Source organism: Homarus americanus, unplaced genomic scaffold (genome assembly GCF_018991925.1).
Source record: "Homarus americanus isolate GMGI-L3 unplaced genomic scaffold, GMGI_Hamer_2.0 scaffold45562, whole genome shotgun sequence".
Taxonomy (NCBI): domain Eukaryota; kingdom Metazoa; phylum Arthropoda; class Malacostraca; order Decapoda; family Nephropidae; genus Homarus; species Homarus americanus.
In genome coordinates, this window is record NW_024744839.1 from 10,471,887 (window position 1) to 10,489,442 (window position 17,556).

At 39.9% G+C, this 17,556-nt stretch overlaps 1 protein-coding gene across 1 annotated transcript in view; it reads right to left on the minus strand.

Annotated features, from left to right (window-relative positions):
- Positions 1 to 202: 202 nt before the first annotated feature.
- Positions 203 to 17,556, minus strand: part of LOC121878176 (chitin-binding lectin 1-like) — a 31,345-nt gene continuing 13,991 nt past the window's right edge. Inside the window, exon 3 of the mRNA XM_042384218.1 lies at positions 203 to 352. Coding sequence (XP_042240152.1) covers positions 203 to 352 — 150 coding nt within the window. The remainder of the gene's footprint in view (positions 353 to 17,556) is intronic.

A 17,556-nucleotide genomic window follows, 5' to 3' on the forward strand; every position in this document is an offset into this window, starting at 1 on the left:
ATCCACCACAATTTACATGGTTTCGTTACAACACTTCCCGAATAAATTTAAGAAGGGGCATTTGTTTCTCGTTAATTAAGTCAGTTCGTATGTTGATCATATGAGTGGTTACGCATTTGGGCTCCAGCAGGTTGTACCACTTCTTGTACTGGAGGCGAGACCAAGGCCTGGGTCGGAGGTGGGGGCAGAGATGGGGGAGGGACTAGGGCTGGGGCGGGGGCGGGGGCAACGGCTGGGACGGTGACAGGGGCGGGGGCAGCGGCTGTGGCGAAGGCGGGTGCTGGGGCTTAGGCTGGGGCGGGGTCGGGGATCGGGACGGGGGTAGGGGTGGAGACTGTAACTGAGGCTGGGGCTGTTAGATTAGTAAGTGTATCAAGAATAGAGAGAATATTACCAGCCGCTATTAAATCATGATGAGGAGAAGTAGGAGGGGAAGAGACATAGAAGGAGGAGGAGGTGAAGAGACGTAGGAGGAGTAGGAGAAGAGGACGAAGTAGGAGGAAGAGGATGAGGAGTAAAAGGAGGAGGAGGAAGAGGAGGGAAGTGAAAGGAGGAGGAGGAGGAGGAGGAATCATTAACTCTTTTACAGGTGAATCTAGCAAAATGTTATCTTACTTTTGTTACTAAGTGTGTTATTATCTTACCTGTGTTATCATTCTACCTTTGTTATCTTACTCGTTAGCATATTAAGCATGTAATCTTACCTGCTGTGTTATCATTTATCTATGTTACTGTCTTATCCGTGTCATTATTTTGCCTTTGATGTTAAAAGGGAACGATAACAACAATAAATTTTGTTTTTTATCAATCTTTTATTTTTAATGTCAAATATGTCAACAAAATTCAAACAAAACTCAATGTGGATGACCTAAGAAAACAAGTAGAGTTTAGAAATAAGAACGCCACTATTGTACCATTTGCTAGTTGTTCAGGAGCTATTGGAGAGATAGTGTGAGTGTGAATTACAGTACTTTTATGTTTAGTGTCCTAATGACTCTTGGAAAAATTTCACCTGTTATGTAGCCATAATTACTCGTCACCTGTTATTTTTAGCTGGTAATTTTAGGTGTTTTGCGTTATTCTTGATATACTTAAAATAGTTAAACTCATGAATTTCCATTCCCAAGAGAAGAAGTGTTTTCGACCAAAAAGAGAATTGCCTCAATATAGGCAACCGCTACCACACTGCTTAAGGATCTTTGACGTTGGTCCGGAAGGAAATTTTTTTGAGACTCCTTCCTGCTGCTGATATAACATTTAACATTAACAGGAAAATAAGCTATTACAAGGCTCTAGTCCGTGTAGTATTTGACTACTGAACTGATGAGCCACTTCTAAAACCTGTGACTTGAACCAACACTGAGTGGCCGGTGAGCAAAGTCTGGATAACTATCAGTAAGAGGAAGGAGAGAAATAGAAAAATATTAGGAGATAAAGTTGGGCCCATTAAGACTGGGACCGACTGAAACGGGTCCTCAAAACTATTGGCTACTTTATGTTGGGACCCATTAACGCGTAGCCCATTAAGACTGTAGCCCATTAAGACTAACACCCATTAATACTAGGGGCCCAATAAGACAGGGGCCCATTAAAACTGGGGCTCATTAAGACTGAGGCCCATTAAGACTATAGCCCATTTGACCAGCACTTCACATACAGTATACTGTATAGGGGCAGGTGGTGCAGCCTGGAGTAATACAGTGATCTCCCTCAGGGCTCAGGTATAATGACTTTACCTGGCTAATTGGTTTCCTCGTTAGAAATAATGAGATAATTAGTTCATCACATGGTTAATGGAACCAGCAGCGACACATAATATGTTTACCTATTGTAAGACCAGGCACTATGGCCTCTGACGTCATAGGCTTAATCCATTCTTTATTTATTTTTATTGCTGCTGTGTCAAATAGGAGTTACAACAGCTTTGAGAAAGAGAAATATTGCTTTATCGAAATAGGAGGAATTACACCAAACTAAAAGTAATTATAGGTTTTATTTTATCAGTGAATCCAGAATGGCGACAAATTATTAGTATGACTTGGTCCTTTGATCTATTATTTGTGTGACAAAGTAATATATCTCTCGCTGTCTCTCAGTGGTCCATGATTGGTTGTGACGTCATAGTCTTCCTTCCTTACTATGTATCCATCGGGGTGAAAAATTCTGTTTTCTGTTCTTCATTGTTCTTCTGTTGTTATTTTACTATATTATTTTAACAAACCATTAAACAGCAGACCTGGATGGCTTATATTTACCCATGTCGATACAATTTCACAGTTTTCCGTACATTTTTCAGCACAAGTCTACGCTATTCAGCACATTTCTACACTTTTCAGCACATTTCTACACATTTCAGCACATTACTACACTTGTCAGCACATTTCTACAATATTCAGCACATTCCAACACTCTTTAGTAAAACACTGTATTTTCTAGTACTTATTTTCATTTATGTTGCATATGACTATATTCTTAGCATATTTATGCACGTTTCGGGACGTAAATACACTTTTCGGAACATTTTTGTACATTTTTGGCACATCTGTATTTTTCTGCCATATAACTGTATTTTGGCACATTTCTGCATGTTTTGAACGGTAAATATACTTTTCGACAAACATTCTCACTTTTTAACAGACAACCGCACTTTCCACCATTTTCTACCACTCGTCAAATCGTATTAATATCGGGGCTTTACGACCTTAATCCAGCAAAACAAACATACCATTCATTTCGGCCACTGAATTTGGTGTATATAATCTTCTCATTTGTGAACAACAAGTTTACTCTTTTATAAAAAATGTGAACATGTAAATATAGATTTTTTGTTTACCTTCAGAAAACCTGATTTAAGAAGGGTGGAAAATATAAGACGTCAGTGATGCCACATCAATATGACTGGTGATTCGCGGAATGAGGAATCTGTTAACATATAAATTGAAATACACGATAAAAAGGTAAGGTAATAACATGGGGGAGATTATAACACAGAAAAGGTAATAACACAAGGAGATATTATATCACAGGCAAGATTATATATATATATATATATATATATATATATATATATATATATATATATATATATATATATATATATATATATATATATATATATATATGCAAGAAAATCACTGTACAGTAGGTGCGCGTGATCTATGTAGGTATACATGTACAGTATGCTGATAACCACAAGGAAGGAAGAAAACACGAAGTTCCCAAGCGCTTTCGTGTAATTCACATCTTCCTTCCTTGTGGTTATCAGCATATATATATATATATATATATATATATATATATATATATATATATATATATATATATATATATATATATATATATATATATATATATATATATATATATATATATATATATATATAATCTTACCTGTGTTATAATCTCTCCTTCTGGTATTATCTTACTTGTGTTATAATCTCTCCTGTGTTATTACCTTGCCTATGTTATAATCTCTCCTTGTGTTATTACCTTGCCTGTGTTATAATCTCCCCATGTTATTACCTTACATGTGTTATAATCTTAACTGTTATAATAATATGTCTGTTATTAACTCATCTATGTTATTTTCTATCCTTCTTTTATTATCTTTTCTGTGTAATAGTCTTACCTGTTATAATCTTATCTGTGTTATTACCTCTCCTTGTGTTATTGTTTTACCTGTATTTTCTTACCTGTTTTAATCTTACCTTTGTTATTATCTTACTTTTATCATATTTGCATGGTCTCCAGTATCATCTCCCCATTTATCAAAGTTTTTATTCCACTTGTTGCACTCAACACAAACGTAAGTGAAGAGTACATAATGGACCTAAACAAAATGGTCTCTGTTTAGTGATCACACAAAAATTTAACGTGACACAACACTTAACATTTACTCCCTGTCAGCTGTATTAAATATTCACTTGGTAGCTGGAGTAACGCACAAATTTCATGAATTATAACGATTAAGATTTTTGTTTAATTTATTTGTTGTATTTTTAAGTCTGACTGTAGTGTGTGGCGGCCACTGATCCAGCTTCTGTGTGGTGGAGGATCCTTCCTTAATTTTGTGGGTCAGTAAACCCTTTACTGATATATTTGACTTATTGGTGCATTTGACTTCATGATGCATTTATTCACTTATATATTAATACACTTGGTGAGGAACACTTTCATCTTCCTCCCTGAATATAGCGGATCATAATTCCTGTCGTTTTCGTCCCTAATTAAGAGAAGGCCAGCGGAATCTTGCTTAGGTTCCATCATTAGTTGAGCTGAAGACTTACTTACTGTACTGTATCTAATGGAATGAATTATATCAATTTCCAGCCTACAGTTTCTAATGCATTTACTCACCATTGATATATTGAGTGTTATGAAACTATCTCCTTCTCCTATTACCCACTCCTCTTTCATTGCTTCTAGGAATCGTTGTAAGGCTATTCTTCGTAGGCCCAAGCGGAATTTTGTAAAAAGAAAGACCGCTGTCCTGACTAACTCTTCTTCTAGTAAATCATTTTGGTCTTTAACAAAAAACATCTGTAATAACTTCTGCACTCCCTCTTTTCCTCCTTTCTTCCGATCTGATAACTCTATAGCCAACTCTCCCCCTGATAAAGCCAATCTCCTTGGCACTTTATTCTCCTCTAACTCCACCATAGACCATTCCAACTCTATCCCTCCTATTCCTGCTCCTCCTACTGAACCTACAGTATGCACTTTCCTATAATCTCCACTCGTAGGGTTGCGGGTGTGTTATCCAGGTTGGACGTGAGTAAGGCACATGGACGCATGGACCGGACGGAATGCCCCGTCGTGTTCTGAGGGAGTGTGCTGAAGTTCTGGCCCCTGTGCTTGCTCGCCTCTTTCGCCTTTGCCTAAAGACTCAAACTGCTTCTTCTTCTTGGAAGCATGCCTCTGTTCAGCCCATCCCGAAGAAGGGAGACCATTCCAATCCCTCTAACTATCGCCCCATTGCCCTAACTTCATCCCTCTTTAAGATTTTCGAAACTATCTTAAACTCTCATTTTCTCCGTCACCTTGACCGCTATTCTCTTTTGTCGGATCACCAGTATAGCTTTTGCCAGGCGAGATCTAGTGGTGATCTGCTCTCCTACTGCACCCATCATTGGTCATCCTCTCTTAGTGATTATGGGGAAACTTTCGTCGTGGCCCTCGACTTCTCCAAGGCATTTGACAGGGTATGGCACAAGACTTTGCCCTTTAATCTTTGCTCTTATGGTTTCTCTCCCCCACTTTGCTCTCTAATTTCTAGCTTCCTTGAGATCCGATCCATGGCAGTTGTTGTCGAGGGATCGATCTCTCGCTCATTTCTACCAATATTGGTGTCCCACAGGTTTATGCTCTTTCACCTACTCTCTTCCTTCTTTTTATCAATGACTTACTTCACACAACGACTAATTCTGTCCATTCTTACGCTGATGATTCTGCTCTTCACTCTTCTTCACATTTTCCCCTTCCCCCTAATTCTCAAATTAGATCTGTTTCTAGAGCTGATATCATTACATCTATCAATGCGGATCTGTGCAGCATCTCCGAATGGGAGATAGAAACTTGGTTAAATTCAATAGTAATAAAACTAAGTATTTACCAATTACATTTTCCAAATTCGATAATCTCCCACCAATCATATTTCAGGACGGAATCAATCTGCCAAATTCTAAAATAGATATGCTAGGCCTCACCATTTCCTCTAATATGTCATGGAAGCCACACATCATAAACATTGCTAAAGCTGCCTCCAGAAAGCTGGGAATGCTGTACAGATGCCATAGTTACTTCACTCCAGAGTTCTGCTCTCTTATCTGGGGTGGCTTTTCTTCTGTCTAACTGTTAGATAAGGTGAAATCAAAGATATTTCGTCTTATCAACTCTCCTCCTTTAGTTGATAATCTTTCTTCCCTTTCTCTACACCGCAATATTGCATCACTCTCTCTCTTTTCAGGGCAATGTTCGGTGGATTTGGCATCCTGTGTATCGCCGGCAAGGACGTGGGCTCTTTACACACGTCTTGCCCGCGGTGCCCACCGTTTCTCTGTGGATGTCAGTCACACTAGAATAACCCGTTACAGTACATCCTTCTTTCCTCACACAGCCAAACTGTGAAATGCTCTGTCTTCTTCTGTGTTTCCATATTCATACAATCTGTCTCACTTCAAAAAGCTGGTTTTCCGGCATCTTCGTTTTTTTTTTTTTACGGGATTAGCTCACCCAGGCACAGGTCACTGACCCACATCGGGGCCTGGGGGGCGAAAATGTAATAATGATAATAGTAATAATAATAATAATTACTAATTAATAAATAATAATAATATTAATAATAATAATAATAATAATAATAATAATAATAATAATAATAATAATAATAATAATAATAATAATAATAATAATAATAATAATGATAATAATAATAATAATAATAATAATAATAATAATGATAAAGAACCATAAAGAAATACAAAATGAAAAAAAATCTAAAGTGAGAAACAATATATGTATGTTGTGTTGTCAATAGTTAGAGAAACAATTGAGACCCTGCAATTGTGTGTAAATGAGGCAGAAAGTCAGATTTGCAACCTGGGACTTGGTCACAATTTTCGTGATGCCATATAGCAGCAGGGTCACATTATGCTTCCAATATCTTCCCAGGCAGTAGTACCTCCCTGTTTGGTAGCTGCCTAATACCTACTACCTAATACCTACTACCTATAGATGAATATAATCTTTTTCTTTTTCTTTTTCTTTTTTTCTTTATTCGTATTTTTTCGTTTCCTAGGCCAGTTGTGGGTCGATGACTAGTGCCCGTGTGGGCTATTCCCCGTAAAAAAAACAACAACAAAAAAGAAAAAAAACAGGAGAAGCCTTAGAATAGTGAAGGACATGGGTTCGCGCCCATGGTACATCTGTCTGTCTGTCTGTCATATTCACTCTGTCTACTGTATGTATTATTATTGTTTTATTATTTGTTACAAGTTGGGGATTTAGAAACTGGTTTAGAATATAGTTAAAAGTCTACCCAGATCCCAACAGGCAACAACAATAAAAAAACTAAACAAACAAAGATAATCCGACTATAAAAGGGTAGACAAAGGATGCGAGTTTTTGTTGTGTATAATAAAGTACAATAAATTCCTTAACAAAATATCCAGCTTTCTATAATTTACCCTTAACCATACTTAACTTAAACATACGCAACATTGGCTTAACAGTATATACATATTTATACAACATACAACAATCTGAAGCAAGTGGAGCTGGGAGGTAATATGGGATTACAATACTCAAGTGCGGTGCTGAAGTGTCTGACGAGTAGGGCTGAGTATTGAAGAAAATGGTAGGTAGTCACTGTGCCGTAGGTTTCCAGGATAGGTAATCCAAGTGTGGTCACTTCCCAGAGTAAACTGAACTCTCCTCGATCCGGAGCTGATGAGGAAGAGTTGGAGGAGGTGACGCAACAACCAGGATATGGAGAAAGGAAACCCGGAGTCGTGACTAAGACTAGTCATACTCGGGTCGCGTCCCTAGATGGCGTTGCTCAGTAGTGCTGGGTAGTTAGATCATGACACAATAGATGGCGTGGTTCGTAATATATTCCTTTCTTTTATTTATATTTTCTCAATCTCGATTTTTATTTTCTTCTATTTTATTTTCCTCTTCATCCTATGTCTTTTGTTATAATTCTCTCACTTTCTCTTTTTCTCCTTTCTAATTGCTTTCCCTTTAGTTGAGTTTATTCCTCTCTCACGTTTTACTCTTGCATTTTATTGTTGTTTTCTCTATTACTGATTTTTTCTTTCTTGCTCTCTCTCTCTCTCTCTCTCTCTCTCTCTCTCTCTCTCCACATCTTGTCTTGGAGGCTTTGATCCACAAGGCTGTACGTTGTTTGGTCATCAAATATTCTCCTTCACACCCAGATAGCAGATTGAGCCCCGCCTTGTATACTTACCTGAGCTGGCACAAGGAGAATGTTATTATTGTGCGACGTCTTTGCTATTTATGTGGGGGCTGGGCGATAAAGGCTGGGGGAAGGGGGAATGAGGGCTGGGCCTTAAGGCTACAGTGAAGGGGCTGGAGACTAAAGCGAAGGGATTGGAGATGGAGGCTACAATAAGGGACTGGAGGTTACAAGAAGGGACTGGAGGTTACAGGAAGGGGTTGGAGGTTAACAGTGGCTCGAGAGTAAAGGAGACTTGTGGGGGCTAAAAATACACCTGCCCATCACTGAAGTATTAATACCTGCCCATCACTAAGGTATTAATACCTGTTTTTCACTAATATATTAACAGCTGTCCATCACTGAAGTATTAACACGTGTATTTAACGTCTGCCCAGCCCGCTACTACACTACAGCGTGGAATGTACACTTTACACGCACCGGCATGAACGCTGGCCATACAATGAGGTATTTTCACGCTCACGACAAGAAAGTATACGGAGAACAGATTATACGTAAAATACAACCTCCATACACGCACACACACACACACACACACACACACACACACATACGCTTCCGAGGGGCTGTCTCCACCTTTCAGTCACTCACCTGTGGCGTCCCCCAAGGCACCAAGATGGGACCACTCTGCTTCCTTTTGCTCATCAATGATGCCCTAAGAGAAACCCCTGCTCGCTGGAAATATGTCGACGACTCCACCATTGGGATCAGCGTCAACAATTCTGCTCCCAACTATACCGCCCTTCAGGATTTATTGAACAGTCTCCAAAACTGGGCCACCAACAACCATGTCACCATCAACCATACCAAGATCATGGTTATGCACATCAACCTCTCCTCCGACATTGTCCCACCTCCTTCCATTACTCTAGGTCCGAACACACTCCAGGTTGTAGATTCCACGAAGCTCCTCGGCGTCACCATAGACAACAAACTAAATAGGAGACCACACGTCAGTGAAGTTGTCAAATCCTCCAGTTTCCGTCTCCACCTCCTCCGCCGACTCAAGTCCCTCGAGTTCCTGCACACGAGCTCCTCAGTGTTTACACAACATTCATACTTCCCAAGCTCACCTATGCCTCCCCCACCTGGTCTTCCTCCCTAAATGCCACACAAAGTAAACACCTAGAAAAAGTGCAAAAGAGGGCATGCAAGATTATTCTCTCCCCTTCCTACTCCACATATCAAGAAGCGCTCAACACACTGACCCTTTCGACTCTCACTGACCATCACCACGACCTCATCTGCAAATTTGGCAAGAAGCTTCTACACCATCCTCGACACCGGCTCCTACTACCACCTGAGATCCCTAGTCCGAGAATTGCTGTTCGACACCACAGCCGCATCCACCCCATACGTGCACGAACTGATCTCTATAAGAACAGCCCAGTCCCAACCATTGTAAAAATTATCAATAACTTGTAATAAACCAGTGTATTCACTCCCAGTAAACACTACTCCTTGCACTGTCACTATGTTGAAATGAACTGTAGTTTGAGCTTTTCCCCATCTAGTTATTATATGTCTTATTTGTTTCACTTATGTTACTTGTATATTATTTGTAATTCGAAACCCATTCCCCAAATATGTAACTGTATATTTTCAGCCTTCTGGCTGCCAAGCTCTTTCAATAAACCGTTAATTATTATTATTATTATTATTATTATTATTATTATTATTATTACACACACACACACACATGCACACATTTAAACATACAGACAAACAGACAGATAGACTGACAGACACAGCATACATATTCACATGCATATTATAAACACACACACACACACACACACAGACACACTACTACTACTACTACTTTGCTGTCACTCGGAATCGAGTATGAAAATCATCCTGCTATGACACAACGATATGAGCTTTTAAGGATGTCACCTACGTTCGTGAGTTCTGGGGTGATTAAAGAGGCCGATACGGGACCAGTAGGGTTGATCACAGATGTTGCACATGTGGTGGGCTACATCTAATGAGGGAGGGACAGCAGCAGCGTCTTTCCATCATTGGCGCTTGTCTGCCTCGTTATGCAGTCGGGCTAACTCGAGTATTGATACCTTCTTGTGTGGTGCTCCTCCAAGCGTTACAGTGTGGAATAATCGTCTCCCAGGTGAGGGGTCGATTTGGCACATTTTGGGGTTTGTCTTAAGACTATCCTTATTCCTTTTTAGTTGCTCACCAGCGTTACGTTTACTATTCGTTAGGTGACTGTAAAGTAGCTGCTTTGGCAGTCTACTGTAGGCCATGCGGGTAACATGGCCATTCCAGCATAGTTGTTCATGGATAGGGTAGCCTCGATGCTTCTAAAGTTGGTGTTAGTAAGAATACTGGCATTTGTTCTCTTGTCTTCCCAGCGAACTCGCAGGATGGAACGTAGACTACGTAGGTAAAAGATCTCAAGTGCCTTGATGTGACTCCTGTATGTGATCCATGTCTCGTTACGATATAGTAGGATGGGGGAGGACCACTGCTCCATATACGTGCAGCTTTGTAGATAATTTCAGCTCCCTACAGCTGAAGACATGGGTACGAAGTCTGCCAAAGGCTTGAGATGCACATGTGTTCCGATGTTGAATCTCTTCTTCGATGTCTGCGGTGGTGGACAGGTGGGAGACGGGAAACCGAAAGTGGGTAACATTAGAGAGGGTAGTACCGTTAAGCTGGATGGATGGTGGAAGTATGGCTGAACCAGGGGTAGGCTGAAAGAGAATCTGAGTCTTACGTACATTCACCTCAAGGCTGAAATGTGCATACGCATCTGTGTAGGTGTTAAGGGTCTCTTGTAGGTCGCATTCAGAGTAGGCGATAAGGATGAGGTCGTTTGCATACTGAAGTTCAGTAATGGAAGCTGGCAACACCTTTGTTCCTGCCTGGAATCGTCTTTTGTTGAAAAGACCGTTCATCCGGTACTTGACGTCCACCCCGCTGGCTAAATTGGCACTGGCACGAATGAGGAAGACAGCCAAGTAATGGAAAAGAGAGTTGGTACCAGTACACACCCTTGTTTAACCCCTGTTTGGATGGGGAAGAACTCAGACTGGGTGCATTGCGCAGGACACTGCCGTTCATACCATCGTGGAGTTGCCTCACAATGGCGATGAATTTTGGTGGGCAGCCAAAACGGCTGAGGGTAGGCCAGAGGGCATCCCTGTTGACCGAGTCCAAGGCCTTGGTTAGGTCGATGAAGGCCATGTACAGGTAACGATGCTGTTCTCTGCACTTTTCCTGTTTCTGGTGGGCAGTAAAGATCATGTCAGTGGTACCACGGAATGGTCTAAACTCTAAATCCACATTGAGAATCTGGGAGGAGGTTTTCCACCTCAAAAAGAAGTCTGTTTAGGAGGACTTGGGCGATAATCTTGCCAGCTACAGACAGCAGCAAGATCCCGCGGTAGTTGCCACAGCCTGACTGGCCTCCCATGTTCTTGTAAACATTGACGATGGAGGTGTCTTTAAGAGCTTGGGGGATTTCTTACTTTTCCCATGTATTTTCCGGGAGAGAGTGGAGACGTCTGGTAAGAAGAGGCCCTTCTGCTTTATACACCTCGGCTGGGATTCCATCAAGCCATGAGGATAGCTGAGGTGGGTCATCTATGGATGTTGAGGGACCTGCTGGGTAGTCAGGACATCCACATCGGTGTTTCGGTTGAGCAGTGAATGACAGTGCTATTTCCAGCACTGAAGGATGCCCCCTTCGTCTTTAATCAGGGAGTTACCGTCGGAGGAGAGGAGGGGGGACTGCGCCATTAGTGATTGGTCCATAAACTGTTTTAGAGGAATTAAAAAAATTGCGCATCTTCTGCTGAGCTGCAGTTTTTGTGTTTCACATGGTTTATTTTTAAACGAGTCGTTCTTTATATTGCTTTGCGCCTCTTCCTCCTTGCGGAAGGTATCAGTTTGGTTTGAAACTGGGGGTTGTTCTGCCAGTCCGTTAAAGCAGCACATTTATCATCTACGAGTACCTTAATTTCCGGGTCATTTTCATCAAACCAGCACACTCACACACACACACACACACACACACACATACACAGGTAGTGGATCTTGACATGCACACAAGAAAGGTAAATTATCTCACTTTATGAAATATTTATCTTAACACTGATTGGTTGAGCTGTGTTTTTCCTGAGCACTGTTTGGTTGAGCTGCATTTATCCTAAGTAATGATTGGTTGAGGTGTGTTTGTCCTGAACACTAATTCGTTTAGCTATTTTTAGTACTATTATTATGTGTTAAGCTTTTATCGTAAAATTATTATCATCATAACTATTTTTATTATTTACGTTATAATGATTAATAATATTGATAATGACATTACTACTACTACTACTACTACTACCATTACTACTACTACTAATAAAGCATGGGATTGGGTGGGCGATGGAGGGGTCAGTGGGGAGAGGAAGCTTATATCTGGGACTACATCCAATCCAGCCGCTAGTAGCGACAGTGTTGGGGGAGAGGATACGCTTGTTGCCAGTAATTTGTTGAGCTGACTGTAGCACGTGTGTGTTTGTGTGTGTGTGTGTGTGCTACCAACCAGTATATCGTGGCGTTACTCTGCTTACTGCTGTCTCTCTCTCCCTACTTCTCGTTCAATCGAAATTTGGTGAGGGTAAAACATTGCTCTTTTTATAAGATGATTTACCTGGTGTGTGAGGTGGGTTACCCCTCACTATGGGGGGTGCTTGTGAAGGTGGGGGTCAGGCCCATTCTGTGATGAAAACCGAAATGTGGTCCCATAGGCATGACTGACCTTTAAGATTAGTGTGGATACAGCACAGCATGCTCGTCTTCTGTTCTAAGAGTCGCTGCTTCGATCCCATGGCTTTACTGACTTTATAGCTGGGAAGTGAATGTTGTTTATTGCAGTACCGGCCATGCTGTCTCCTTGTGTACCGAGGTCTTAATATACAACTATGCCTATGGAACGAACTATCAGTTTTTCATATGTGAACTTATAATTATTTAGTGTGACATATTTATTTTAGAGGTCAGAAACCATTATAAATTAATAAAAGAAATATTCAGTTATGGACCATAAATAAATCATATAACTACGATAGGTTACTTACCCTCTGGAATATATAACAAGTTCAGTAAATGATTTACAAAACTACCTCCACACCACATGTAAAAAAAGCAGGCACTAGGAAATAAAAATGACGTTTCAAAATAATTACAAAAACCATCGTGAAAAACTACATGTATCCCAGATTGCTTTCAAACAATTAAAACAGAGAGCTCGTAATAACACGACTAGCGGCGATGGTTACACTCCCAGCTCGGGGTAGAGGGTCTCACATATAGCGACTAGTACTATATAGCTTCATGTAAATTATATTATGTCACTTAAATAATATATGGACAACTATAAATTGTTAATAAAATTGATTACACTAAACTTTCGTCATAGGAATTGTTTGTAAATAATGAAGAGAATGCTAACTGCACTGAATAGGTAAACACACACACACACACATACTCACACTCCTACCAAGAAGTGAGAATGGGCGAGTTGATGGTCACCATTTTTTTTGTAAAAAGACACTTCAACAAGTAAAAAATGCTGAATTTCACTATGGTAACCATATTTGCTTATAATATGGGCCACAAAGTATTAGAAATAAGGGTTAAAGGTGCTCAAACGTCACGTGACTGCAAAATGCCCAGTGATTGGCAGTGACGTCACCCGCTGGTGGTGAAGCCGAGTGTGGGGGTCATCTATTTGGTGTGCGCGCTTTGGCAGCCAGCCACCTTTGACAAAAAATAATGTTCAAGGAAAGGTAAATGCATCGTTGGTGCTTCGTTCCAATGTGTAAGAGTACGAACAGGAAAGATATTCTCCGAGAATTTCCCTTGTCATAGCTCTACTTCTACTGTTGTGAAGATCATTTGAATTTGAGTAAAGTTAATTTATACTGTCATGTTTTTAATGTAGTAATAAATAAATTAGTTACCTGATATCATTGCGTGTATTTGGCTGCTGGGTGACAAAAAGATACATAGAAAGATAATAACTTTAAAAAAAATTATATCAGGAAAACTACAGGTTTTTTTAAAATCAGGAATTGACTTCGGATAGCCATGGCCAGATAGGTAATGTTTCATTTGGTTAGGTGAGGTTAGATTATGATACCTTAGGTAATTATGTTCCTTCTTATTAACTTTCTCATGTTTCTTTCAATATCCTGCCATGTTTGTTATCAAGAGGTGAAAAAAATAAGAGTTCCACCATTTGCGTAATTAATTAGGCTTATTTATAATATTATATTAAAGTACCTGATACTTGGATACAATATTTTTAATTTTAAAAAGTAACTGCCATTCATGATAAATGTAAGAATTAAAATTGTTTTCCCATATTTACTAGAGCAAATTTAAGTAAGCTTCATATTTTGCTGAGATTTACTTGTATAGTATTTCCAAATTTGCATTTCTAATGCTTCTTAATCAAACACAATAATACAATTATGAATATATAATGTATATTACTAACCACAGTACAACTGTATCTGGTAATAACTGTCTCAAGTACAAATATTATAGTATCCTCACATCCAGTTGTGTACACTTTGACCATACCTGTAACAATTAGGAAATAATGATAATAATTATATGTAATTACCACCAAGTTAAAAGCAGAAATATGTTGTAAATTTACCCAGCAGCAAGCATTCCCACACCGAAGTCCAGACCCTGTCATCACTTCTATACTAACCCATATCTTCACGAATATTATGCTTTAATAGCAATGAGGAGTGTATGAGAGTTACGCAGGTTTATCAGGGACATATTTAAATCTCTAAAATAGGTATATTCTGCATGTGTATGCAGAAATGCCTCTGACTCACATCGTTAAAAATGCACCTCAGGATTGCTCAATGGTTCCCAATTAGTTTTAGCCATTACCCCAAAACAAGTCTGACAACAGTACCCATTACCCCCGCCGTGGGAGAGTGAGGCAAGAGGTACCAACTCTGCCGTATCCAGGACGTGTGTGATACATGAATGACCAATGGTTGTTTGGAATCTAGAAGTAGGAAAAATATGGCAATATCTCATGGGCTGTTGTTCCCCGTCGAAAAATATAAAATTACCCCCCTGGGAGTAATTTACCCGCTATAGGGAACCGCTGCCTTAGCTGAACAGGGCTATCTAAAGTGGCCATCCCGTTGTAAACTCCTTGACTGCAGGTACAGTATATGTACGTTGTCTGCTTCCAGCTTCTAACGTCATCGCCAATATGTTGCCGTTTCCTCAGTGCCACAAATATTTTATCCTATCGCAATCAAATCACGATGGATTCAACTTTAATTTAATAACAATGTATATTGTATTTTGCTAACAGCATGGCAGAGTGTGTTTAATATGTTTTCCCAGAACCGTCAACTCGTCCATTACGTGCTGTACGTCGTACATATTCACATTCATGTACGGTTGGGAGCAAATGAATCTGCTACAAGCCCAGTGACTGGCTGGTGGTACCTGGCAACCCTAAAGTAGTAAAGTGTAAAATTTTAAGAATGAGCGCGTCCATTTGTAACAGTGAGTGTAATTGCTTAGTGTATGCTTGTCCGTATATATGTTGGTAAATAAAATTTATGGTGAATTAAGTATTATGCAAATATCCTTTCTTACTAGAGACCCTCACGCAACTTTATGCTTCAAACTGTGATTGAAATTATTATTAAACAAGAATCTCAGACGAGGCAAGTTTGTAATGCCAGGCTTACCACATGTTACAAAGGACATAAATTTGAGAATTGAGAAACTAAGCGTAAATTAAATATTTTTGTCAAAGGTGTGGTTCACACTCAGAGGTCCAGGGTTCGATTCTCAACTAGAGAGGTATTGTTTGTATATGAAACAGGTTTTGTGTGAAATAAAACAAAACTCCTGTCCCTGTTGCGCGGTAGTAGCGATCCTTGTTCACACGCAAAGGTCCAGGGTTCGATTCACGACCAGTGAGGCATTGTTTACGTTTATATATATATATATATATATATATATATATATATATATATATATATATATATATATATATATATATATGTTATATCCAGAAATTTCAGAGTAATTTCAAATGCCCCGCCATGAGTGATACTGAGCGTTCAAGGTCATCTGAGGGGAGGGAGCGCTGCCTGCTCGTAGCGAGAGATTGCGGAACTAGGCCTATATGATATTAAATGTGATTTACCGAATTAATAATGATGCGATTCATGAAGTTAAGGGACTATTATTGAATTTGAAATTATTATAGATCGTTTAGCAGTCTGAATAATGTTACGGGTGTCCCAAGGAGTTATTAGTTAGGCGGTAAATATATCACGTAGGACCAAGCTAACGCCTTGGGGAGACGCGACGCTGGCTAGGCCCAGTCCCGGAGAGCATTCACACAGACAAGACGTTCCGCGCGTCCATCAGAAATAGTCACGTGGCCTAGTCACCTGTGCTGCGCTATTGCAGTATAACAAGTAAGTCTCATTCGATCTCAGACAGGGTTAGATAGGGCAGTGATAAAGTAAACTAGAGCTAACAGTGAGTTCATTTCAGGGTTTCCGTCAGAACCCACTTGATGGAGTTGATTGGAGTTGACCGGAGTTGACTGCGAGAGATTGACTGCCGTTGAGACTGCCGTTGATGATTGAGGGTGGCGATTGTCGCCATTGGACCGATCAGTGTAGGCCTGTCACTGTTTAGCGGGGTAGCAAAGGATCTCTTGAGTGAACGAGTGCTCCCGACAACTAACACGACACGGGACCAGCATCAGCAGTGGGTGATCAGTTCTTACCACTCCGGTGCACAACCCCACATGTCCCGAGCAGCTAGTGAAACCCTCTTGCTAACGGGAAGCTAAAGTTTCTCTCAACTGCGCAAGGTCTGATTGGCTCACTCTCTTCCTGCCCATGGACGCACTGGGAGTACACTGAGGCTATCTGAGTATATTAATGGTCACACACTGAGACCGTGAGTCTAGGACTCTAGGAGATACCTAGAGGAACATTTTATCTTCCTTATTACGGGTGTAGTTAACACCATTCCTCAGACTAATATTATCTTGACGTGTGTAGTTTAATAGTTTCTAAATAATTTTGATAATATTGTTTTGAATGTTTGTGCCATTAAGTGGAACCAGAGTGATACTGTGATTTGATTCTTTTAATGCCTCTAATTGTTCTTCATAATTCTGATCTCAGGTATAACCTTGTTCCCCAGAGTAGTGGGTAGGTTAGGTTAGGAAGTGTACATCTGTTGGGGTGCTATAATTTTGTTGAGTGCCCTTAAGGCCTATTCATTGTAGAGTATTTAATTTCTTAAATTTTATTACCATTCCTCAGTGACTGATATTATTTTGTTGAAAACCCTTAAGGCCTATTCATTGTGGAGTATTTAATTTCTTATTTTTTAGTACCATTTCCTAAGTGACTGATATTATTTTGTGAAAGCCCTTAAGGCCTGTTCATGTGTGCAATTAACATTTCTTAATACTTCAAATTTATTGTTGCCTGTGTTTCTAATAATTTCTATGTCATTTATAACTTTTATTCCCCAGAGTAGTGTTT